This window comes from Nematostella vectensis, chromosome 1, assembly GCF_932526225.1.
Source record: "Nematostella vectensis chromosome 1, jaNemVect1.1, whole genome shotgun sequence".
In the NCBI taxonomy this organism is placed as follows: Eukaryota; Metazoa; Cnidaria; class Anthozoa; order Actiniaria; family Edwardsiidae; genus Nematostella; species Nematostella vectensis.
The window spans coordinates 6,932,964-6,958,849 of record NC_064034.1 but is presented as its reverse complement, the minus strand read 5'-3'; the positions used below and the strand labels follow the sequence as shown (position 1 = coordinate 6,958,849).

Here is a 25,886-nt window from a genome sequence, read left to right as displayed (position 1 = left end):
ATAAATTTTATAAGCACATTAATGGGCACATCCATATCGTGACCACTTTTGAGTCCGGTTATTATGGGATATGATGATCTATTAGTATGAAACCCCCTCAAGAATAGAGAATCGGAATTATTGTTGACCATCCCCCTAAGTGATAGCATTTGATAGAATTTTATATATATGACGATAGCATTTGATAGAATTTTATATATATGACGACCAACCCTGTCTACTTTTATGGAGAGTCTCAACCCGGGGGGGGGCTGAATGTTGCGAGATTGTGCCTTCTTGCACTTGTGACGCCTGGCTAGACGTGGCAATTCGCATTCTAGAATTGATTAATTTCAACCGATTTATCTTTAAAAATGCAGTAGTTCGAATTAACGTTATGCTTCTGTTTGTCTAACTTTTAGAATTCAAATAACAGACATAAGAAAGCATGTGTGGGGAAAGATAAGCAATAGAGAGCCCTTGTGTTGTTATGATTCGCATGAGAAAACTATTGTCACGAATAAGTATTGGCCGTCACATTTCAAGTCTCGGCAATTCAGATTACTTGCAATTTATGTAGAGAACGGAAGGCCTTATATTTAAGAAAATTCTATACACTTATGGGTATTTATTTAAAAGCGATAAGTGCTTAAGTTTTTTTATTAACACCATTTCTGTTATGTAGTCATCTGGTCTTTGCAACAAATGAATAAATGAACTCAAGAACTTTGTATAATTGTTATCGTTTCTGCGCAACACAACAGATCAGCTCAGTGATTTAACAAAACTAAAAACCAAAACCTCGAAGAGGTGTACATCTTATGTCATCAAAGCTGACAATTCCGTTCTTTGACCCAGCTGAAAGCTGCTGAAACGAAAAAAGTGGTAACATTTCATCGATACGGTTAAGGCGTCGTCTGAATGTAATGGTGTAACGCAAAGTCCCTTGCGTTATACGGAAGTAAATACCTCTAGTCAACAGAAAAAGTCCCGGGAGCCAAACATGTAAGACTACGCAACACAACAAATCAGCTCAGTGATTTAGAAGCAGAGAAAGATGCCAGACGAGGATAACGGCGCTGCGCGCAAAGCTTCGGAAGATCAAGGTGAGAAAAGACACTCTGGTGCCCGAATAGAGAACTAAATACGCAACAGAATTAATTAAATACCTGTAAAGCATGTTTAGGGTATTACGGTATTTGCATGCAAACGAAGATCAAGCGAGCGAATACCTCTACATCATGTTAAGGTTATTATGGTATTTGAGCAAAAGAGCATTAGATGATCCACACCATGTTGATGGTGTGCAGACCCTAGAAGGTTATTAGTATGCATTTGACGCAATATCACAAAATAGCGACGTATATAAATTTGTGTTACAAGCAGCTTCAATCTTCTAGCAATCCATGTTTTTGTGTGCATAAGAATAGACAAAAAAATACTCAAATGAAGTGCAAGTTAGTGTAATTTTTACTTTTTGAATTATCTGTTATTCGTGTTTTTTTTTACGCCGGATTATTAGCTTATGCGTAGTAGATTGCATGCATAGAGTTTACCATGACCGAGCCGGAAGCAAATGCCATGTTTTTGTGTGCATAAGAATAGACAAAAAATACTCAAATGAAGTGCAAGTTAGGGTGATTTTTAGTTTTTGAATTATCTGTTATTCGTGTTTTTTTTTTACGCCGGATTATTAGCTTATGCGTAGTGGATTGCATGCATAAAGATTACCATGACCGAGCCGGAAGCAAATGCCATGTCTACCCAGGCACTAGCCAAGCACTAGCCAAGGATAACAGAATCGGAATTATTGTTGACCATCCTCCTAAGTGATAGCATTTGATAGAATTTTATATATATGACGATCAACTCCGTCTACTTTTATGGAGAGTCTCAAACCGGGGGGGCTGAATGTTGCGGAATGTGCCTTCTAGCACTTCTGGCGCCTGGCTAGACGTGGCCATTTGTCGACATTTGCACGTTATGCTTCTGTTTTAGAATTCAAATAACAGATATTTGAAAGCATGTGTTGGGAAAGATAAGCAGTAGGGAGCCCTTGTGTTGTTGCCTTTTGATGACCACGGAAAACTTATTCAAGTCCATTTTCAGGTTGTGACCGGAAACCATTCAATATCAATATCAATATTAGCCACGTTCAAAGTGTAATCGTTGGTGACAATGGAGCTATCACAGATAGAAACACAGGTAAAAGAAAACAAGAGCTCAATCGTAATTTAGTAATTATTGCTTTTATTAAAATAAACTATGATAAACGATATTAAAAGCTGTTAAAATATCTTTTACAAAATTGCAGATCTGCATGATGTTGGTGCGATGAATACAGATAAGCCAGGTGAAGAGCAGCCAAGCCTTGATGACGACACTGTAATGCAGCCAGGTCTTGATGACGAAACTGCAAACAAGACGACAGACGTACATGACGCGCGGCCAGGACTTGGTGGCAGCGAAGCTGTTGACTCGGGACCTGTAGTGGCTGACAGTGCTGAGGACAATAATGCAACCGACACAAAGGACAATTTTACCAGGAAAGTCGGTTATGGTCCGCGAGCTCTTTCACATTCCATTGTTAACAGAGGCTTTAGTACAGGTAAGTTTGGTGATGACCAGGAAACAGGAATGAAAAGATTGAGATTCACACAGGCCACCTATGGGCAAAACATAATTTTTCTATGATGTTTGTCTTTACTGACTAGCATTTTGATATACAGACTCGGTCTGGACCGCAAAAAATCTTTTCAAGAATCCAGATGGCTTCCTCCGTTCACTGTCAGCAGCAGATGAAATGGAGCGACAGCGCTTGGAAAATGTTCTATTCCAGATCCTCCTTACATTGGAAAAAGAACACAGAGCCATTGAAAGCAAGGACATTTATAATACGCTTACTACACTCGCATGTAATGACATAGGAGAAACCGCGACACGACATATACTGCATCTGCTATTGGAAGAAGTGTCAAGAAAGGCTGACGACTTTAAAGGACTTCTCTCGGTTGAACAAGCTCTTAGAGGGTCGATCCTGCGGGAGGGCGGGGGCTTGTTTGATAAGGAATCGCTTTCCATGCAAGAACTTAGACTGGGGGTGTACAGTAGGGTCCTTGCGCTTCTGTTTGTAGATCGCACACTGGGAAATTTGACGCCTTTGGACGCTGAGATTAGCAAGCTTCGTTATAAACTTTTGGAAATGTTGAAAAATCATCGATACCAGAAGCACAATAAGCTGCGGCACGCAATGGAGTTCATCATAGAGGTAGCTGAAAGAACGTATCCTGATCCTAAAAGGAAAAAACGAGACGGTGGGATAAAGCGAAATCTCGTCGAAATATTAGAGCGGTAAGTTTACTAAGCCAGAACCAAAACCAAGTCTACCAACCATAGTAGTTAGTTCAGCACTTGCAAGTAGATTCCCATGCGAACCTTAATTGCACCAGAGAAGGGCTCAATTATGTAAATGTAACTGGAGTTATTGATTTTAAGGGCACATGAAGCCAAAGATGATACTCTGAGTGAAAATCTAACAAAACAGTTCAAGCCCTTGTTCAACAGCTGGTTTGAGCTTCATTTGGTCGTCTTTGTTTTACAGTTAAAGGTAATTGCAATTAAACTGACTTTGACAGCTGCAGAAAATCCCATGATTTATCGTAATCTGTTCATTATTTTTGCCTTTTAAGGTCTACAGAAAACCAAAGATAATGTCGGTATTGAAAAGCTTGATAGACGAATATGTTGCATATGGCAAAAAAAAGAGACTTGCTAGAAGGGAGATTGAGTGGCAAAACGGGCTCATCTTTGGCAGCGTGCTTCTCGACATTGCTTTCTACAACAAAGATATTAGTAAGCACATCCACGTACAAGCATTTAAACAAAGACTAAAAGGGATTTCAGTAAATGTTTTGATGAATTGACATTGTACTCACCAAATATCCATCTTATAAGTGTTCTTTTTTCCTAAGCTGCTCGTTCACAAGCAAGCGCGTGTCTTGCCAATTTCTACAAAAATAGCAAAGATATGGAGAAATGCGAAGGCGTGAAGATTGCGATCACAAGGTGCTGCAAAAGAGTGTTGTTTTCTCCTGACCAATTAAGCCGATGCTTGGTCGGGCCTCACATCAACAACGTCAGCTCAGAGGACGATGTTGATTATCTAATGTGGCAGTACCGCAAGTTTGTCCCTCCAGGGAATTATGAGATCCTTAGGAGAGATGGCGCTATCACAGTTTTCAGCGCGACATTTCGAGACAAGCCAGTCATCATCAAGCTCTGCCATGCTTCCTCGGGTAAGAAACACACAACAACAGCACATCAACCAAGCTATTCTCAATTTTCTATACTTGTTTTTTTAGTTTAATGTAGTCGGTCAAATTCATTGATATTGGCGTCTATTTATCAAAGATCTCGACGGTGTAAATTACAAGCGCATGCGCGATGAGGTTTATGCAATGTACCGGCTGAACTCTTCAACCATGCTTCACCCGAACATCCCGCGGGTCTTCGCGTACGACACGAAACAACTGCCCTATCACGTGATTTTGGAGAGGATGCCGGAGGGGGACCTTCTTAGCTATCTGGAAAACTCTAGGTATTACTACGTTTGGTGCTGTACTCGGGAATTTAATCTTTTATCTTTCTTAAACATCTCGAAGTGTTGGTTTCTATGCGTGTGCTGGATAATTTTTAAAATATTTACTTGTCCTAGGCGTGATTTGCTTCCCATGCTGCCCCAGTCCATATTGACCGGCATGTGTCTGGACGTACTGAGAGCAGTGAAGTTCCTACATCAGCTCGGACTGGTCCACCGGTCCATATGCCCCTCTAATGTAATGGTCGGGGAGGATAACGTTTGCATGCTGTCGGGTCTTGGCACAGTCCGGGAATTGAAGAGTCAGGTATTTTGAAAAAATAGAAAAACATATATTAGCACATCTAAATCCGTGCTGATTTGTGATTGGTCCAATAGTGTTCTAGGGTGATTTGTGATTGGTCCAATTGTGTTCTAAGGTGATTTGTGTTTAGTCCAATTACGTTCTAGGGTGATTTGTGATTGGTCCAACTGTGTTCTAGGGTAAAGGTACAACGCCGGAGTACGTCTCTAATAAATCCACTCAAGTGCGACATGGCGCCCCCGAAAGTCTATTAGATGGGCGCTTCTCATGCGCGTCAGACATGTGGAGCTATGGCGTACTGATGTACCAGGTGTTTACCCTAGGGGTGACCCCGTACAGTCGCGGTAATGGAAGGGGCTGCGATACGGACGAACAACTTAGACAATATGTAAGTAACTGATCGAATGCCCCTCTTTCTATTCTCTTAGGGATAGGGACTGCCCAAGTTTCTAAAAAGATTTTGAGTGGTCTTAGATCATAATGTGTAGTCATACATTGAAAACTTTCCGGTGTTTTCTTATGCAAAGTAATGCAGCTATAATAATGTTGCGCGTCTAAGTAAGCACTATCTTTGATCCCCTGTCCCGATGATTTTTAAAATTATTACTCGTAGTAAACGTGACACATTCAGTGTCTTCGTCCCGTAGGTCTTAAAAGGAGGAAAGCTTTTGTCAGAGGCCTGCATTACCAAGCAAATAGCTGCCCTAATCGAGCGGTGTACAGAATTTGACAGCCGCGAGAGACCCACTGCCGAGGAAGTGGAGAATGAATTGGAAGCTTACCAAAGTTATATAAGATCATCAGGTAAGATTAAAGCAAATGCACGTCACAATTATTACAAGTCAGCCCATAACCCATTTTCTTGACGCAGGCGAAGATCACGCCCCTGAAAGTCCTCCACCTTTAAGAAAGCAGCTGATTCCCATTTGTGTAAGTATATAATGTTCATCGTACGCAAGAAAAATGAAAATTGTTTCTAATGTATAATTTTGATTACATTCTTCTTTTCAGAACTCTTCCTCCTCGACTCCAGTCGATGAAAATGAGCCAACATTTCCAGATGTCTTTGAACCGCCTTCTCCTGACTCTCTGACGAAGTCCAGGTGGCACGGGGTAAGGGTAGAATTCCTCCTGTCTCCCTCCGAGGTGGTACAGGTTAAGGGTAGAATTTCGCGCGGTAGATTTCAAGAATTCGGACGTCGACTCAAAAGGGTAGACGCGTTTCATAAGACATGCGCATGATTTTAGAAATGATGTATAACTCTCATGCAATTCACTTTTACAGGAGATCGTGAACAGGGAAGTCGTGAATAAAGACAAGATAGAATGTCTTAGGAGCTTACTGCCGCTCTGCCATGAAAACCTTGCTGAAATTAAGTCAATATCTCCTCTAGGAAGTGATTTTGAAGTGGTAAGACATATTAGTATTTCAAAATAGTGTTTCTGAAAAAAACTATTGAAACCTAAAGTATTAGGGTCAAACCATTATTGATTACATCACAGATTTTATCACTGTGCGTTCGAAGAAAGCAGCAAACTACAAAGTAATTTGACTCACTCGAGTATCTATTTCACCAGATAACCGAGTACTTTAGAGATGGGGATTTACTACGCCATGTGAGGGACGGCAAGTGTTCACCTCTTGACTTAGTGAGCGCGCTTGCGCAAATTGCCATGGTGATTCAGTACATACACCAGAGCGACATTGTCCACTGCAGCCTAAGACCAGATAACATCATGGTGGCGCAGCAAGCGCCTCTCAAGGTACATCGCTTGCTTATTGTTATATAGACAATTACCCATTGCAATCGGAGGCTCACTTATCGAATAGGCTCACACCTTTAAGTTGCTCGGAGTGCACTTATCTCATGACCTATCACATGACTTATCACATGACCTATCATGGGCTGCACATTGCGACTACTTGGTGAAGAAAGCCAACAGGCGGCTTTACCCCTGTACAACTGAAAAAATGTAATGTTCCACCTGCCGATATTGTGTTGAGCGTCGATTGAATGTGCCTGAGTTGTTTTCGCTGGTTTGCCCAAATATCTTAACGATCAATGTGAGAACATTCAAAAGAGGGCCTTAGGTATCATTTGGCCTGGAATGATGTATTGTTAACGCCCTAGCACGAGCCAACATCATGACTTTAGAAGATAGACGTGTGGATAAGTGTAAGAAATTCGTTAACGATATTAAACAAGGACCCACGGTATAAAAGGCGCGGACCTGGGGGTCGTTTCTCAAAACTCCCGGTAATATCCGGGCCCGTTAGGGTACCGGGAGAGTTTTCGGGATACTTTTCCGCGCGAGGAAGAGCGTTTCTCAAAGCTTGCGGTAAGGTGCCTGTTGTTTACGGGTTCCCGATAAGCAAATTATAATTTTCAGATTTAATGAATAAATTGGCTAAATAATTATTGTATATCAGTAAAAATCGTAGATTTGTACCCCAAACACTGCTGTGGCATCGGCACTTTTCGAAAAAAAGAAAAAGAACAAGTAGATAAAGTCTCATTTTGTAGCAAACTTCCAATATCTTTCGCAAAGTTGTTTACATTTTTTTAGGCGCACGGTGACAGCTAAATGTCAAATCATTTGACAGAAAAGAAACCTGATTGGCTGGTAGCGAATCCCATAAAATGATGTTAGCCGTGATTGGCGCACTTCTTTCCGGACAGTGATATGGTTTCCTCAAGTGATGAAAATTCACTACAACTCGACACAACTTGAAAATGGCGAGATTTAATCGGAAAGAAAGCACCAAATTGGATAGTTCAACTTGGCCAATTCTAGATGAATAGTTGATCTATGAAAATATTAAGGAAATTTGGGGTATCAATTTTTGCATTAAAAGTAATTCCCGGTAAGTTAACGGAAGCTCGTGAGCTCCCAAAAGTTACCGGGCGAGTTGCCGGTATTTTTTCCGGGCCAGAAAATAGCGGGCGCTTTGAGAAACACCCGTAAAGTTTATCGGGGGCTTACCGGGTTACTTTCCGGGTTTTCGGGTTTATCGGGACTTTTGAGAAACGACCCCCTGGTCCAAGTCGTCATTCTCGCTAGTCCACGTCAAGTGGAAAAAGCAGAGCCGTAGATTAACTTTGATAATTTCGAAGTTGAAAATAATGTTCTGTATAAACAAGGCAATAACGGCGAGCTTCTTGGGGGCAGTTTTCTACGGCAATAACGACAAAATTTGTGATTGAAAATTTAATTCAAAAACAGCGCGCTCTCGTTTGAAATGACGCTATTTTTCAGCGCGCGCGTTAAAAAAAACGAAACCTGAAAACTTATTTAATTCAAAATCGCTCCATTCCCTATTTCTTATTTGTCCAGTCATCAGAGAAAATGTAGTTGTCTTCGCACCATTGATGTTTAAGACATTATTTCGAACTTGATCATATCTCTTTTGCTTCTTTTAATGGAGCTCTGCTCTCGACTAAGTCTAGTGGGAATGACGACTTGGACCAGGTGCGCGCTTTTTATACCGCAGGTTTATGCCCTGGGGGTCGTTTCTCAAAAGTCCCGATAAACCCGGAAAGTCACCCGGTAAGCCCCCGATAAACTTTTTGGGTGTTTCTCAAAACGCCCGTTATTGTCGGGCCTGGGGGTCGTTTCTCAAAAGTCCCGATAAACCCGGAAAGTCACCCGGTGAGCCCCCGATAAACATTACGGATGTTTCTCAAAACGCCCGTTATTTTCGGGCCCGGAAAAAATCCCGGTAACTCGCCCGGTAACTTACGGGAGCTCAAGAGCTCCCGTTAACTTCCCGGGGATTACTTTAAATACTATATTTGATACCCAAAACGATGTTTTTCCTTAATATTTGGCAGCTGAATTTATAGATCAACCATTCATCTCGAATTGGCCAAGTTGAACTAATCAATTTGGTGCTTTTTTCCGATTATATCTCGCCATTTTCAAGTTGTGTCGAGTTGTAGTGAATTTTCATCACTTGAGAAAACCATATCACTGCCCGGAAAAAAGTGGGCCAATCACGGCTAACATCATTTTATGGGATTCGCTACCAGCCAATCAGGTTTCTTTTCTGTCAAATGATTTGACATTTAGCTGTCACCGTGCGCCTAAAAAGTATAAACAACTTTATCGGGAATCCGTAAACAACCGGGACGCTACCGCTAGCTTTGAGAAACGCTCTTCCTCGCCCGGAAAAGTACCCCGAAAACTCTCCCGGTACCCTAACGGGCCCGGATATTACCGGGAGTTTTGAGAAACGACCCCCGGACCCCCATAACAGAATTATTGATTCAAAACACAGCATGTGCCTTAGGTCTGGAAGGAAGTCTCAACTACTTAATTAGAATTCCTTTAGTTGCGCACATAACCTGTAATTCAGTCACACTGCAAAAGGCTTTAAAAAACTATATTATTATTGCTGTAGTTGTTGTTTTTGTTGTTGTTGTTGTTGTACATTTACTGTACACATTCTCTACAGCACTACAGTTATTCTGGCAGTATCTGTGTAAGAATTGTATAGATTTTCACATTTTTTTTTTCAGGTGAAACTAACGCGCTTTGGGCGAATAGAGGAAATTATTGTCACCTCCTACATGAAAACAAGCGCGGACGGGTTTGTTGTGAAACCTATGCCCATTGATGATTCGGCATGGTATGTGATGAAAATATAAACTACTAGACTACACTTCTATTTATATTTATGAAATATCATTAGGAAATTAATGAATTTATGTGAACAGGAGCGCGCCAGAGGTGAAAAACGATAATTACTATTCACAAGCGGCTGATGTGTACTCCTTCGGAAAGGTTGCCTTTGAGATGTTCAATACGCTAGACGAACTAGAGGCATCGGCAGCCGCGGCCATGGATGACCAGGTAATAAGTGTCTGCTTTAGAAGGAACCGATTCCTGCAACCCCCATTTTAGTTTCCCAATTTCCAGCTATGCCTGGTCAAAGTCATGCAAATTTTACTATAATACAGCTATCACTGATCCCATTTTCACTCCTTGATTATTTTTGTGTGTGTGTTCAGACCAAGTCATCGTTTGAGGGGAATTATCCAGTTCAACCGCAGAGTATGCCATGCTGGTTGTACATCACACTCAAACAGTGTCTTCTGCATTATCCACGTGAAAGACCAACCTTCCTGCTCCTGGTCGACACCCTAACGAGCAGGTGAGTAAAGCATGTAACGTATAAAGCTATCGTTGCATGTGGGTATGTGAAGCTATCGTTGCATGTGGGTATGTGAAGTTATCGTTACACGTGGTAATGTAAAGCTATCGTTACACGTGGGTATGTAAAGCTATCGTTACACGTGGGTATGTAAAGCTATCGTTACACGTGGGTATGTAAAGCTATCGTTACACGTGGGTATGTAAAGCTATCGTTACACATGGTTATGTAAAGCTATCGTTGCACGTGGGTAAGTAAAGCTATCGTTACGCATTACTAACCTAAACCCTGCTGCAGTGCCGATTAGTTTCTCTAGGATAAAGATACCTGGAGAAATATAATTTATAAATGGTTTATTTATTTCATAAATGGGGATGTCACCGCACTCTCGCCACGGTCTTTTTTATATATTGTATTATTTTTTTTTAGAAAGCCATTTGATTCCTGGATGCTAAAGCATTGGAAGAAGATTCACAACGACGTCAATGTTGATTTTGATGTCACCCAACCCGAGAATGCTCCGCACGTTCTTCCCGAGGAAAAACATCTCAACCACGCAGAAATACGTAAAATCGTCACAGATAGTCTTTACGCTCCTCACTGCTACGACTACCAGCTGGGACTTCTGCGTGAAACGACAGAAGAAGAAACGTATGAGTATATTACAGAGAACGTGTATGAAGAATTTCCAAGTCAAGAAATACAAGTTGATGGATTGCCAGCATCGTCAAGATCGCCCAAACAGGATTTCAAAAATTCACTACTCACCCTGAAAGGAAACCCACCACCACTACCCCCAAGACCACCCATTCATGGGTTGTTGGACTCTAAGAGAATGCTATTACAACCACAAAGAGACCTACAAGGAGATTTTTAGGGTTGCTCATTTATTTACGAAAAAGATGGTAACGAATCTGATGAAGGCTCAGGAGACGATGAATCTCTTTGTGGAATTGGCAGCAACCTATACGAGCCAGTTTGTGAATATACTGCAATGTTGCCCGATCATCAATATGTGCGCAAATGTCAAGATTTACTGTACGAAAATATAACCCAGCCAAGCCTGGCTACATGTATTATACATCAAGTGTCTCGACCAATCCCTGCCAAGCGTCAAATGCCTGAATCAAACCCAACTGAGCGTCGAGTGTCTCCTCCATTCCCTGCTGAACATCGAATTCCTCCACCGGACCCTGCTGAGCGTCGAGTGCCTCCTCCATTCCCTGCTGAACGTCGAACTCCTGCACCGGACCCTGCTGAGCGTCGAGTGCCTCCTCCATTCCCTGCTGAACGTCGAACTCCTGCACCGGACCCTGGTGAGCGTCAAATATCTTCTCCATTCCCTGCTGAACGTCGAATTCCTCCACTGGACCCTGCTAAGCGTCGAGTGTCTCCTCCATTCCCTGCTGAACGTCGAACTCCTACACCGGACCCTGGTGAGCGTCGAGTGTCTCCTCTATTCCCTGATGAATGTCAAATGCCTCCACCGGACCCTGCTGAGCGTCGAGTGTCTCCTCCATTCCCTGCTGAACGTCGAACTCCTACACCGGTTCCTGCTGAGCGTCGGGTGTCTCCTCCATCCAGACTTCCTCCCCCATCATTACACATACGTCCTTCAGACCGGCCCGGAATGACAGCCACACCTCCTCCCCCACTACCAACCAGACGTCCATCATCCTGCTCCAGACCTGCTCCCCAGTTATCATACAGGCCTCCTGATGTGACAGATGTACTTTGTAGTAATAGTCCCCGCCATCACCAGCCTCTTTATGGAAGAGGTCAACACCAAGGCAGTTATCAGCACGCTAGGCCATTTACCCATATGGCATCAAGTGGAGACCACTACATACCAGGGAGATCTGAAGAGAGAGTATTCCAAGATATGAGCGGTGATCATACATCAAGCGAATGCTATCAGCAAAGATATCACAACATCTATCATTCAGATCCACGCATGAGTCTATCGCACGACTTTTTGTGCGATTATCCCATGGTCCAGCCTTACGACGTAAATAAGGAGGGGTATTGGCATTTCGTCCGTCTCCACTCAGATTGTACACAGTACACTAGGCGTCCAGGCGTCCATCACTGCCGCTCGTGTGGTCACGAGGTGTACGAGAATGTGGAAGGTATGTTCTGTTTTAAATATATTATACGTTCGTGTTTAATGTAAGGTAGTCAGTACAAGGAGCAGCTTATGAGTTTGGTTTTGTTATGATAGTAACTGGTTTGTTCATAGTATTGGTGAATAAAGGTTTTCATTTATCACTAATTCTATTGTCACTTATTTGACTTCTATTCTTACATTACTACTTTGCTGCTGCTCCTGAAGTGACCCCCCCTCCCCTTATGATGATGCTAGCATCAGTGTCGCACATTTACTGTGCTTATCCCATATCCTCATTTGTTTGCCCAACAGATCACTGCTCAAAGCATGGACGAAGTTGTCGGCCTCTGTCGACACATATGTCATGGAAGCCGATTGCATCAGATATTAGCCACGTGTAATGGAAGCCCAATGACATTATAGATTAGCCACGTGTAATGGAAGCCATATGACAACATAAATTAGCCACTTGTAATGGAAACCCAGTGACATCATAGAGTAGCCACTTGTATTGGAAGCCCAGTGACATCATAGATTAGTCACGTATAATGGAAACCCAGTTGCATCATAGATGAACTACGTGTACATGTTGTAAAGGAAGCCCAATGCTGACAATGGCATCAAAGATGACTCACCAGTGTTTTGTATAGAGATAATGCTTCTTTGAAGATAAGTAAATACATGTCATATACACCTGTTTCAAAATCTTGTGTAGGTGCACAATGCAAATGGCAGTTCTGATATCGACAAATGCATGGGACTCGTCAAATTTCTAATGATGTCAGAGAAATGTGCGATCATTTTTGTTCTTACAAAAAACCTCGCAAAGCCTCGGTCGATACGCCAAAGCCTCAGAGTGTGATATTTCCCGGCATGACCTCACTCTCGGTTAGTAAGTAGTTAGTATTGTATTGTATACTGCAATTTCTAAAGGATTTGCGTTAAATGCTGGGTAATTACAAGGGTTATAATATAACCTCGGAATATTGTCCGGTAAATGCGAGTATCCGCTATATAAGGTATTCTAGTGATAATGTATAGATTATTAAACATTTTTAGTGTAGCGTGTATTTTCTTATGGATTTTCTTTTTTTTTCTACTATTTGTATCGACATTTTTATACATTTTTATATACCAGAACACTTTTGGATAAGTAACCCAGAAAGACTTAATATGTAAGTTTTTTTTCGTCTCGTTTCGCCGTTATTTACTTTGATCATGTTAATGATATCTGGTAGCAATTACTTTCACGACTTGTTTATTAAATCAAATAGCACAATTATATTTGATGGCAATACTTTCATGGCTTGTATATTATATCTAATAGCATGTCATGGCTTTTATATTATATCCAATAGAATTTCTTTCATGACTTGTTTTTTATATCTATAGCAATACTTTAATGACTTTTTGTTTTTCGTCTCGTTTCGCCGTTATTTACTTTTATCATGTTAATGATATCTGGTAGCAATTACTTTCACGACTTGTTTATTAAATCAAATAGCACAATTATATTTGATGGCAATACTTTCATGGCTTGTATATTATATCTCATAGCATGTCATGGCTTTTATATTATATCCAATAGAATTTCTTTCATGACTTGTTTTTTATATCTATAGCAATACTTTAATGACTTTTTGTTAAAGCAATATTTTCATGACTATTCTACACAGTGGGACTTATGTGGGACATTTAGATTGCACTTAGCTGGCTTCTTTTTGCTGTTTTCTGATTGGATATTCACACGCGCGTCGGATCTATAGGCACCGATGACTAAAACTCTATATAATTTCGCTTGTTTTACTATAACGGGGACTCGAAATATCTTTGTAAAACCAAATACCAAATATCGCTGTAAAACTGGGTTTGGTAAGATTGTAAGAGTCCATACCGCGGTAAAGAAGTAAGGCCTGGCTAAACACGCAAAAATGTTTGTCAAACATTGCGTTTGACGCAAGTGTTTGTACGTTTAGCCACCCAAAAACATGGTACTCAATTGGCTTCCACAACACGTACAGATGTTTGAACGAGATCAAAACATTTTCATCAAACATTTGCGTTGAACGCCAATGTTTTATCGTTTAGCCGTAGATTAATCGGCGTGCCAGAGTTGCAGCGTTCTGGTTCGGTAGAGGTTCGACAATAAACGTCGAACTTTTTGCTTGTTAAGGTAATTTCCTTGAAATAGTTCTACAACCCAGAATTTTTTAAAACTTCGCAAAATATTGAGGTTAAGGGCTTTTACAAAATGTAATTTAAAAAATGGGGGTACCGAACTCGTTTTCTCAACAGAGGGGCGTAGGTTTGACGCGTTTTTACTGATCGCGCGAGAAAAAATCCCAACCCTTTAGTTTTCAAAAAGAGTGCCTATAGTCTTTAGAAAATCAAGTTCTGTTTGTCGAGCTGCCAAAATCCGATCTCCTAAACAATAACCCATAGTAGCTAATGTTCAAAACAAATTACATTTTAAGAGATCGCACTGAAAGACATTATTTTGCCACTATTTATACTGTAAAAAGCGCCATTTTGAAGTATTAATAAAAAACTCCTACAACCCAACTTTTTTCCCCTTTTTCAGTATTTCATATTTCCGTATATATTTAACTATTTCAGCCAATAAAAAATGGGGGTAACCGACTTCGTTTTTCTGTAAAAGCGATTTTAAGTAAAGAAACGCGCGCCTTTTGCTGTGTTTTCTTGTACAACTGTGGAGCGCGCGCACACTTAATACCGGACAATTCGAACAAACAGCGCGCGCCACTATGCGCAGATGGGGTGCGCAGTGCAATTCAAGGGAATTACCTTATGGCCTAAGCCACTCATCAAACAAAACATTGCACGTGCTCCGTGATCCCCATGGCCCACTTTGATCTCTTGCGTAATCATAACGGAAGAAGTGCGCGCGCTCATGTTTTATGAAAATGTTTTTGTGTTTAGCCACTTCGCCAAACATGCTGGCGCGAGTGTTCGATCTCAATGTTTGAAAAACATGTTTGCGTGTTTAGTCAGGCCTGAATGATTTTTGTTTTGCTGCTAAAACGGACACTAATATATAGATTTAGGCACTGCCTAAAAACGGAACCTGCGTGGATGCACTTTTTTAGCAATACTTGTAGCAAATTTAAGGATATAGGGGATGCAAACTAGCTTTGGAGTAGTTTGTAGTAAATCCTGGTGTCTTGGGTACATTACTAATTTCTGCCATGACCGCCACCCCCTGGGGGTTTGACTCTCCAAATCATCATGAGGGTATAAACTTCACCCAACTACTATCCCTCAGGGGGTGTTTAATGGTTATTCTGATACTGCTATCCTTTAGGGGTATCAAATTAATGAATTTTTGTATTCAATAACAACTGATATATTTACCTCCCTCTACTCCCCCAGGAAGACTACCCAGGACTATGATGGATGAATGAATTGAATTGAGCACGAAAATGACAATAAATACTTTTATTTACAAATGGGTGCCTTTTAGAGAATGCTTGTTTTCATTATCATTGTAGAAATGCACCATTATTTGACATGAAAAAGTCAAAGCTGAGATCCAGCAGTATGGGATTGCTTTTGGTAGGAAAGTGGTGTATACACGTAAGTAGGAAAAAATGCATGATGTTAAAAAAGGTGTTATTCTGAATTATTAAGAAATCATCGCTTTTAATTTAAAAGCATTTATTTAGGCTGGTGTCTTATCACATATAATTTGGTTGTGAAAAATTGTGCAAGCCATAATAGAAATAATATTGTATTGACACATGAAATTAAAATGGTTCATTCAAAATTATTCATTTCTAAAGTTAGGCTCGTGTCCTATCCTTTATAATTTGGCTATGAAAAATTGTGCACACCACAATATGAATATTGCAATGACATAAAAATATAAAATGGTTCATTCAAAAAGTATTTATGTATAAAATTATGCTTGTGTCTTATCATTGATGATTTGGCAATGAAAAATCATGCACAGCCTAATAAAATATTGTATTGTCATGAGAACCTATTGGTTATTTAGATCAAGAATAATAAAATATAACGGGTAAGGATATTTTTGAAATATATATTATACACCTATTTCAAACAAGGTATTGCATTTGAGGATCAATGTGTGGTAACACTGATTGGTTCATTCAAAAGACACACAAAAAGAAACATGGGTAGGCTTTGATCTATGCTTATTTGTTGGCTTATTTGATATCTTTGAAGCACTGCAGTTTGTGACATTGGTATTGCAACCTCATTTGAAATAGGTGTATTATATAAAAAAATAAATGTTAAAACATGTATTAATAAAGAGACAACAGTTTGTCTACCACGTAACAATTAATTTCCGTATTTAGAGGAGGCACCAAAAGCACTCCCCTAAATATGAAAATCAATATATGTGGAAGACAAACTGCTTGGCCCCACCACTGCTGCCGCCTACAGCTGCATTACCTCTTTTTATCTTGTTGTTGTTCTTCTCTATAAAAAAAAGATGAAAGAAGTATCAAATTATACACTTACCTTATTAAGTGGGAAAAAAGGAATTAAAACCTACCTGGTCCCCCTAAGAAAAAAGCTCTTATGTTGTATGCAGAGTAAAGAAGGATTTCAAAAATACAAACTTACTTTGTGTTAGAATATCTTTCTCCATGTTTATAATCATCAATGAGTCAAATTTAAAATAGTTTAGAATCTAACCTACAGTGTCTACAAGTAGTGTATGTAGTATCTACATATTCATCTGGTATCTGCAAATTATATAGTCTGCTATGGCAGAGTCTGCTAATAGGACTTTATGCTTGTACTCCTGGATTTCAAAATAGTACTCCTGTCATGTACAGTATCTTTCATTGAAAATTGTTGTGCAAAATTGATATTTTTACTATAAAAGGGGTAACATCAAAACTTTGAAACTTTTAGAAATATGACAGATCACCACTTACAATATGTATGTATGTATACGAGATTTAACTAAAACACAACTATAATATTTATGAAACATCTGAGGTAACAAAAACACAACTATCATAATTATGCATTATTTTATGCAACAAAAACTATGATAATTATGCATTATATTTTGGGTGCCAAAACTAAACCCAACTATGATATTTATGCAATATTTGAGGTGACAAGAAACAAGACAACTATTATATTTTGAAATATTTGAGTTGACAAAAACAAACACGTCTATAATATTTCTCTTTCGGATAGGCCTTTTGATTACTGTACACGAAGTTTACACACAATTATAATGCAGAACGAGAATTTAACTCAACAGAATTGGGCTTAACAGTTTCAGCTTATTATGCATTTTACACAACCAAGCTAAGTATGCCACATATGGCACACTTAGCTTGATAAATAAACTAAATGACAAATATACTAATTCTGCATTACTGATTAAGGTTTGCTTTATTTGAGGTATTTGCTCTTACTCTCAATAGAACATGATAGCCTTAGTCTAAGAAGAAGAAAGAAAACAAATAAGAATATCGATGCAATTACAAAAGAATATCGATACAATATAGACATTATTTTAGCGGAGCCAAGCGCGGCCGCAGGCCGCGCGCGTATCTCCATAGGCATAGGAAAATGGTATAGGTATGCGACTTGGTTTTTGTGGTCATCGCGCAGGTACCCTGTGGTGTCACTCGCCAGCCAACCAGCCAGCCAGCCAGCCAGCCAGCCAGCCAGCCAGCCAGCCAGTCAGTCAGTCAGCCAGTCAGCCAGCCGCGCGACTCCCAGGCCCCACTCGGCCCCGAAATGGCGACTAAATACAAGCACGGAGCAAGGGAAAAAGTTCTTGTCGATTATGCGATGATTATTTATTTTGCCTCAAATTTTGTGACTTAAGGATAAAGTCAACTAGAGGAGATCTACTAACATTCATTCACGCCAAGATTTATCTGGTTTTAGCTAGTAAATTTAAGCAAGTAACAGTTCACATTAAAAAGCGAACAGAACCACAAGAAAGCGACCAAAAAAAACAATGCAAGGTGAGTTTCGGACGACGATTTGTATTGTCTATTGAGGATATGACAGTTATTAGGCTTTTTGTTGTCCTTTTTGTATGCTTTGAGAATGCGAGTACTTAACTTAGTAATCAAATTATTTGAGCATAACAGGTTTTGTTTTGACATTCGTTTTATCTATATTCTTGATTGTGTTGAATAAAATACAATACAACAAAAACTGGAATTCGTCTTTAATAAGACTTCTTCAGGGCAGATTGATTGTGTTGGGATATTTCATAAAGGCTAACCAATATCGTGTTGCATTTGTCAAATACTGCTAAAGAAGACCGTTCTTGTCTTTATATCCTGTGCTCTTAGTCCTAAGAAGATACATATCCTTAGAAGAAGATACAGCAACTTATTCAACTTACAAGATAAATTTTCCTTACCGAGGATAAAAAAAATTAGCCCCTATTGTCAATATGTATTGTTGTTATTGTCTGCATCTTGCATCTCATGTGTTTATTTTTTTTTTCGAACAGTTGTGGAAAATTAGTTAGATTATAAATGGCTTGATGAAAAGATTGTTTTGAAAGATATAATAAATAATTGTTTTCACTCTTTCATGAACCAGGAACTACCTGAGGGCCAAGATGAATGCTAAAGACTGGAAGACATGGAAATTAAAAACCATGTCTTGAAGAGAACAGTAGGGAGTTCTTATTCACTAGTCATTTGGTACCCCCACATCCATGGTTCCAGGAAAGGGTGGGGGATTAGACTTTTTTAAAAGCATGTTTCCAGGTTAAGAGTAAAAAACAGTCAATACCACCACCCCTCTTGACATTCTGGTTAAAAAGTGGTCTAAAACCCAACATTAACCCCTGGCTTCTGCGGGACTATGAGGGAGGGGGCTCAAATGACTAGTTCATTACAACTATGTGATTCAGCAGTACACACTCAATATGTTTTTTTAGAACAAGATACTTATATAATATAAAACTAAAAACAAACTTTTGCTTTTTAAATAATAAATCTGTAAAGAAAACAGTTTTAGTCAACCTAAAGATAATGGGAATATTTTAGGAAAGTACTGAATATAATTATCATATAATTATTATTGTTATATTTTCTGTTCAAACATTTAAAGAAGAGTCATATTTCTTCCTTTTACTTCTCCTACTTCTCCTATTTTTATGCAATTGTTTCTATTTGCTATTTCCCCTCTACACAAAAAATAAATTAATGAACAAATTTGATTTTTAAATTATAAATTTTGATTTAGTACTTTCAGTTATATCCTTTTTTAGGATTTCCTTTCCAAGTCAGTCTCTTTCCCATTACATTTATTTCAGAGGTTTAGTTTTATTTTACTGGAATGGTTGGAAGGGTTTCTAAAAACACCAACATATAATGCTTTACTGGATGTATATTTGTAGATGATATTAATTCCCATGAGGATGGGAAATCACCACATGGAAACTTCAGTATTGCATCTCATCTAAAACTGTGTCTGACACTATATGATATCTTTGGAATCCTGTTTAATCCCCTACTTGTTCTTTGTAAGGACAAAGCTTGTCAGAATGTAGCTTTACAAATGTACATTAATGGGACTTTTACGAGGGGAAGGGTTTTTTTAGGACAAGATACTAAACTATATAACACTAAGCATTTTTCAATAATAGAATTTGAAGCTATGTTCACATAGCTTGGATAGCATAGGCTTGGCCTCTTTAAAGGCCTGTGGTTGTGGAAGGGTTAAGATAATGGGAAAGGGGAAATGTCAATAAATGCCCTTTCAAATTATTTTCATTATTCTCATATTTTTTTTCACCAAACCTTTCAAGTTGAGTCGATTTCCTTTATTTCTCCTCTCCCGTCAACTATTTTTTTAGTCAATTGATATTCTTTGCTGTTTCCTCTCTACCCTAAACATAGATCAATGGAAGGGATTAATTTGAAATTAGAAGTTAGCATTTTAGCACTGTCAGTGATGTCTTATGTATTTTTTTAGGGTTTGCTTCCCAAATCAATCTGTTTTTTCTCCATTGCATTCATTTTGGAGTAGGCCAACAACAACAAGGCCACTATATGGTAAAGGGTGGGTGCACCAATATGTAATGCATTGAAGGAGATACATTTGTGGATTTTAATTTCCAGACATTTTTCTGAATATTCAGTCCAATAAAGGAATCACCACTAGTAGTAGGATTTTGGCGCAGCTGGCACAAGTTTTTCATCATCCCAAATTTCATTCCAAAATGGCGCAAAAGTCTCCGCCAAGCCTCGCGACCTGCACATGTGCGAGTTTGCCCAAGACTCCTTGCACACACGAACACGACCACACCCACCTGTCAATCACTTTGTCACGTGATGGCCACGCCCACCTGTCAATCACTTTGTCACGTGACGGACACGCCCACCTGTCAATCACTTTGTCAAAAAACCTGTCAATCACTTTGTCACGTGATGGCCACGCCCACTTGTCAATCACTTTGTCACGTGACGGACACGCCCACCTGTCAATCACTTTGTCAAAAAACCTGTCAATCACTTTGTCACGTGACGGACACGCCCACCTGTCAATCACTTTGTCACGTGACGGACACGCCCACCTGTCAATCACTTTGTCAAAAAACCTGTCAATCATTTTGTCGAAAACCTGTCAATCATTTTGTCACGTGATAGCCACGCCTACTTGTCAATCATTTTGTCACGTGATAGCCACGCCCATTTGATCGTCGAAAATGGCGTGATGAGTTCGGTCGGTTAGGTGGAGGGGTGTGGGCCGGGGTTTACACTTCCGAGCTAATTTGACCAGAGAGAGATGTCCCTCCCAGAGGTCCTCATACCAGCCCTAGGTTACCATGGAGATGAAAATGATTCTTGTGAGAGACTCTCTGGGGGAACCCCCCCCCCTCACGTGACTGTGGGGGTGAGAAATAAGAGATTGAGTTTTTGACGGTGTCCCTGTGGGAGGCCCCAGCTAGGAGTATGAAAAGTGAGGGTGAATTTTTTTCATACCACGCCACGTCTCAGGTCCTAGACTACCATGGAGATGAAAATGGCTCCTGTGGTGGGTTGATGGAACTCCTGCGGAGGAGGTTGTGAAGGATGGGGGTGAGTCCTCTTTACACCACTGAGAAGCGTCTCAATGTTCTACCAACACAGACTGGTGAAGACGTGTCGGAGTTGTCCCACCAGACCCCCAATGAGATTCTGGAATCTTGGTTTAAAGACATAACTGGTTTGATAGAAATGGAAAACCAAACGGTGAGACAGTTGAAGGATCTGAAGGTGAAAGATCTGAAAGCCCTCGCCAAGGAGCGGGGTATCCCAAGATATTACTGGATGCGGAGAGACGAGCTCGTCGGGGCGCTGACCAGCACGTCACCACCACCACCACCCCGGCGGGTCCCTTTACCCAAACTTCTCAAAGGGCTACCACGTCCGCCTGATATTATCCCATCCAACACGTCGGAGAGTATTCTCGACGGCCCGATACCTGAGATTGATGTCCCCATTCTCAAACCCTCCAAACCCACACGGAGTTCCCACGTCCAATCACTTAAGCATTTTGCAAACAGGACAGTCAACTCGATCAAGAGCGAGTTAGATGAGTTTGCGGATTGGATACTATCTTATGTCCCTGAGCCCATCAAAAAGACCGCCAAAGAGGCTGTAGATAAACGGGTCAAACGTCTGAAGGAGAGGATTAAGCGTTTACACGGGGAAGCGGAAGATCGCTTCACACCCAAGGAGCAAAAGGCGGCGTTGAAGGGATATCTTAAGACTTATGGGATAGCCGGACAGGAGGGTTACGGTCCCAAGGAGTTTATCACCAAGATCAGACCAAAGGTTATCAAACTCGTCAATGACCGAAAGAAGCCCATCAAGGTCAAGTTTGTCTTTACCTGCAGGTATATAAAAGAAGATCTGGCTACAGGTCAGATTGAGGAGGAGCTGGGATATCATCATACAGAAAAGCCTGAGATCGTGACGGAGTCGACTGATTTCTCTGATTTGTTTAATGTAATGACGAATCCTTTGATCGGATTAGTCGAAAAGTTCCAGAAGCAAGGCTCTGGGTGGCAGTTTGATCGGGTGGAGTACTTTGATATTAACATTGATCCCTTTGATCCTCTCTCCGGGAGCTCGTATGTTGAACTACCAAAGGAGTTAGCGGTAAAGAAGGCGATTATCAATGTGAGGAATGAGAATGATCACAAGTGTTTCAAGTGGGCGGTAACCTCCGCCGTGTACCCCAAGAGGGATAACCCTCAAAGACTCAGTAGAAAGATGATGGAGAACTCTGAGAGATTCGACTGGTCGGGGATAGAGTTCCCCGTCTCGTTGAGACAGATCGACAAGTTTGAGAGACAGAACCCACATACAGTCAATGTGTTTACGTATGAGGAGAAGAAAATATGTCCATTGAGGATCAGTGGGAAGGATCCATTCAATGCAATCAATCTACTTCTCATCTCAAACGGCGAGACGAGTCATTACTGCTGGATAAAGGACGTGATGTCGTTAGTGTCTAGTCAAATTGATAAGTATCACCATACCCGATTCCTATGTTTTAGGTGTCTAAACTCGTTTCGGTGTGAAATGGCGTTGGAGAAACATTACGAGTACTGCTCAAAGAACGAGTCGGTCAGGATAGAGATGCCGATGGATAAAGACGGTAAGCCCCTTTACACTAGATTCGTGAACTTTAACAGAAAAATGCGGGTTCCCTTTGTCGTCTACGCAGACTTTGAGAGCTTCACAGAGAATATAGACACTTGCTCCCCAGATGAGAGCAGGAGTTTCACTAAACAATATCAGAAACACAAACCGTCAGGCTTCTGCTATCTCATCAAATGCATTGATGACGGTGTGTTTTCACCCAAGCTGGTTCAGAGGACGGTCCAAGGGTCTGCCGAGGATGTCGCGCAGCTGTTTGTGGAGTCTCTCGAGTCAGACATCAAGGAGATTTACAATAAGTTCAAGTTCCCCAAGGAGGTGGAGATGACGCGGGAGGATGAGATGAACTATGACAATGTCACTCATTGCCACATCTGTGAGGGTGAGTTAGGAGAGGACAAGGTTTTGGACCATTGCCACCTCACCGGGAAGTACAGAGGTGCTGCTCACAACGAATGCAACCTTCGATTTAGAGCTCCAAAGTTCTTTCCTGTTCTCTTTCATAACCTCTCCGGGTATGATTCACACTTGTTTGTCAAGAATCTTGGTACGTCGGAGGGTAAAATAAACTGCATACCTAATAACGAGGAGAAGTATATCTCTTTCACAAAACAGGTTGTGGTCGACAGGTTTACGAACAAAGAGGGCAAACAGGTTGACGTTAAGCGTGATATCAGGTTTATCGACAGTTTCAAGTTCATGTCCGCTAGCCTCGACAGTCTAGTGAAGAATTTACCGAGAGAGTCTTTCAAGAACCTCACGACTTACTATGAGGGAGAACAGTTACAGCTGTTGTTGAGGAAGGGCGTCTTCCCATACGACTGGTTCTGTAACTTTGATCAACTAGACGCTATCCAACTTCCGCCTAAAGAAGCGTTTTACTCGACTCTCAACGATACGGACATATCGGAGGAAGATTACCAACACGCGCAAAAAGTGTGGGAAACCTTCAAGATGAGCACCATGAGGGATTACCACGATCTCTATCTTGAGTCGGACGTGCTCCTGTTGGCAGACGTTTTCGAGAACTTTAGAGATGTCTGTCTCGAGAACTATGGCCTGGACCCAGCCTGGTACTACACAGCACCCGGACTGGCTTGGGATGCAGCCCTAAAGATCACAAGGGTAGAGTTGGAGTTGCTGACCGATTGCGATATGTTACTCATGTTTGAGGAGGGTATTCGCGGAGGTGTCTCCATGATATCCACCAGACATAGTAAGGCAAACAACCCCTACATGAGAGAGTACGATCCCAACCTACCGACAAAGTACATTACCTACCTGGATGCAAACAACTTGTACGGCTGGGCGATGAGTAAACCTCTGCCCACTCACGGGTTCAGATGGATGACGGACCAAGAGCTGAAGGAGTGGGGACGTCACCCATGCGTCGTGGAGGTTGACATGGTGTATCCACATCACCTTCATGATTCACATGATGACTACCCGTTAGCTCCAGAGAGCATCAAGATTAACAAGGTAGGCAAGTTGATCCCAAACCTTAACAACAAAACAAAGTACGTCGTCCACCATGAGACTCTGAAACTTTATGAAAGTCTTGGGTTAAAAGTCACGAAGGTTCATAGGGGTATCACCTTTGAGGAGTCTGGATGGTTGAAGACCTACATTGACCTAAACACGAGCCTCAGAGCAAAAGCGACAAACGATTTCGAGAAAGATTTTTTCAAGTTAATGAACAACTCTGTTTTCGGGAAAACCATGGAGAACATTAGAAACAGGGTGGACATCCGGCTGATCACAAACGAGAAACAGGCTAGGAAACTAATATCAAAGCCTAATTACAAGCATCGTACCATCTTTTGTGAAAACCTTGCGGCTATCCACATGAGGAAGACGAGACTGGTTTTCAACAAGCCCGTCTACTTGGGTATGTGTATCCTGGATCTGAGTAAGAATCTCATGTATGATTTTCACTACGGTTACGTTAAACCAAAGTATGGTGACAAGGCAAAGTTGCTGTTTACAGACACGGATAGTCTGATGTACGAGATAGAGACGGAGGATTTTTACAAGGACATTAGCGGTGATGTGAGATCCATGTTTGACACAAGCAACTATCCAAGGAATCACCCGTCTGGCATCGAGTCAGGGTTGAACAAGAAGATCATTGGCATGTTCAAGGATGAGACTGGAGGTCTACAAATCACAGAGTTCGTCGGGCTGAGAGCTAAACTCTACTCGTACAGGATGGACGGTGGTGGAGAAGCGAAGAAATGCAAGGGTGTCAAGAGGGCAGTCGTAAAGAAAACCATCAGTCTCGATAATTACAAGGATTGCTTGTTTGGTAAGGAGCCTCAGATGAGGATGATGAATGTCATCAGGAGTCATGGACACAATGTCTACACCGAGACGGTGAACAAGAGGGCGCTATCTCACGAGGACGACAAGAGAATCATCTGTGACGATGGTATTCACACCCACGCTCACGGTTATCTCGGGAGTGTCTGAGACAACCAACAGAGTGTGCTGACGAGAAAGTACGAGTCTACTTAAATCCTACGAAGCATACTTTTAAAACACTTTAGTGTTATGCTCCTACCATCTCGGATGACAGTACTCGCTAGCAGTCTCCTCACAGTTGCTAAGCAATTCATGCTAACACCGTCACAGGAGATCTTAAAATCCTGCGGAGGACCCTCAACCATGATTGTGAAGGGTGGAGACGGGTCCTCTCCACACAGTGTGAAAATAATGGGCTTTTTCACACCACATCGCTGAGGAGGCCTAAAGGTGTTGCGGCTACAACAAAGATGGGAGACGCTCTGAGGAAGGTGGTGATCAAGAGACGTCTGTTCCTTGACCCCAAATACTTGGACAGTGAAATAATGAACCACGTCAGGGATGAGATCGTCAGTACGGTGGTGGGGGAGTGCACGAGGGAGCTCGGGTGGGTCCTCTCGGTGGGACGCTTGACGGAGGTTGTCAATGTTTGTGACACCATCTTTAGAGTGAGTTTTGAGGTGGAGACGTTGAGGCCGCGGGTTGGGGGTGAGCTTGTTGGGAAGGTGCGGATGGTCTGGGCCGGTGGTGTCCTCTTGGAGGTTTCAGATATACAAAAGGTTGTGATCCCGTCTACCTCTCTCGACGGG

General features: G+C 41.2%; 2 protein-coding genes across 2 annotated transcripts in view; both read left to right on the top strand.

Moving 5' to 3' along the window:
- Positions 1-2,772: 2,772 nt before the first annotated feature.
- Positions 2,773-25,886, top strand: part of LOC116603015 — a 45,833-nt gene continuing 22,719 nt past the window's right edge. The window contains exons 1-10 of the mRNA XM_048729646.1: positions 2,773-3,330; positions 3,475-3,586; positions 3,669-3,831; positions 3,951-4,274; positions 4,390-4,576; positions 4,694-4,883; positions 5,059-5,268; positions 5,528-5,684; positions 5,752-5,810; positions 5,892-5,993. Of these exons, the coding sequence (XP_048585603.1) occupies positions 2,783-3,330; positions 3,475-3,586; positions 3,669-3,831; positions 3,951-4,274; positions 4,390-4,576; positions 4,694-4,883; positions 5,059-5,268; positions 5,528-5,684; positions 5,752-5,810; positions 5,892-5,993 (2,052 nt within the window). The 5' untranslated portion in view covers positions 2,773-2,782. The remainder of the gene's footprint in view (positions 3,331-3,474; positions 3,587-3,668; positions 3,832-3,950; positions 4,275-4,389; positions 4,577-4,693; positions 4,884-5,058; positions 5,269-5,527; positions 5,685-5,751; positions 5,811-5,891; positions 5,994-25,886) is intronic.
- Positions 6,497-13,736, top strand: LOC116608134 (fibroblast growth factor receptor 2). The gene is made up of 6 exons (XM_048729684.1): positions 6,497-6,644; positions 9,401-9,510; positions 9,599-9,734; positions 9,893-10,035; positions 10,465-12,164; positions 12,455-13,736. The coding sequence occupies exons 1-5, from the start codon at positions 6,555-6,557 to the stop codon at positions 10,910-10,912; spliced, it is 927 nt and encodes a 308-aa protein (XP_048585641.1). The 5' UTR covers positions 6,497-6,554; the 3' UTR covers positions 10,913-12,164; positions 12,455-13,736.

Coding starts and splice junctions, on each gene's coding strand:
- LOC116608134 (XM_048729684.1), top strand. CDS start 6,555: ATGGTGATTCAGTACATACACCAGAGCGACATTGTCCACTGCAGCCTA. Junction 9,511..9,598: donor CCCATTGATGATTCGGCATG/GTATGTGATGAA, acceptor TTATGTGAACAG/GAGCGCGCCAGAGGTGAAAA. Junction 9,735..9,892: donor CCGCGGCCATGGATGACCAG/GTAATAAGTGTC, acceptor GTGTGTGTTCAG/ACCAAGTCATCGTTTGAGGG.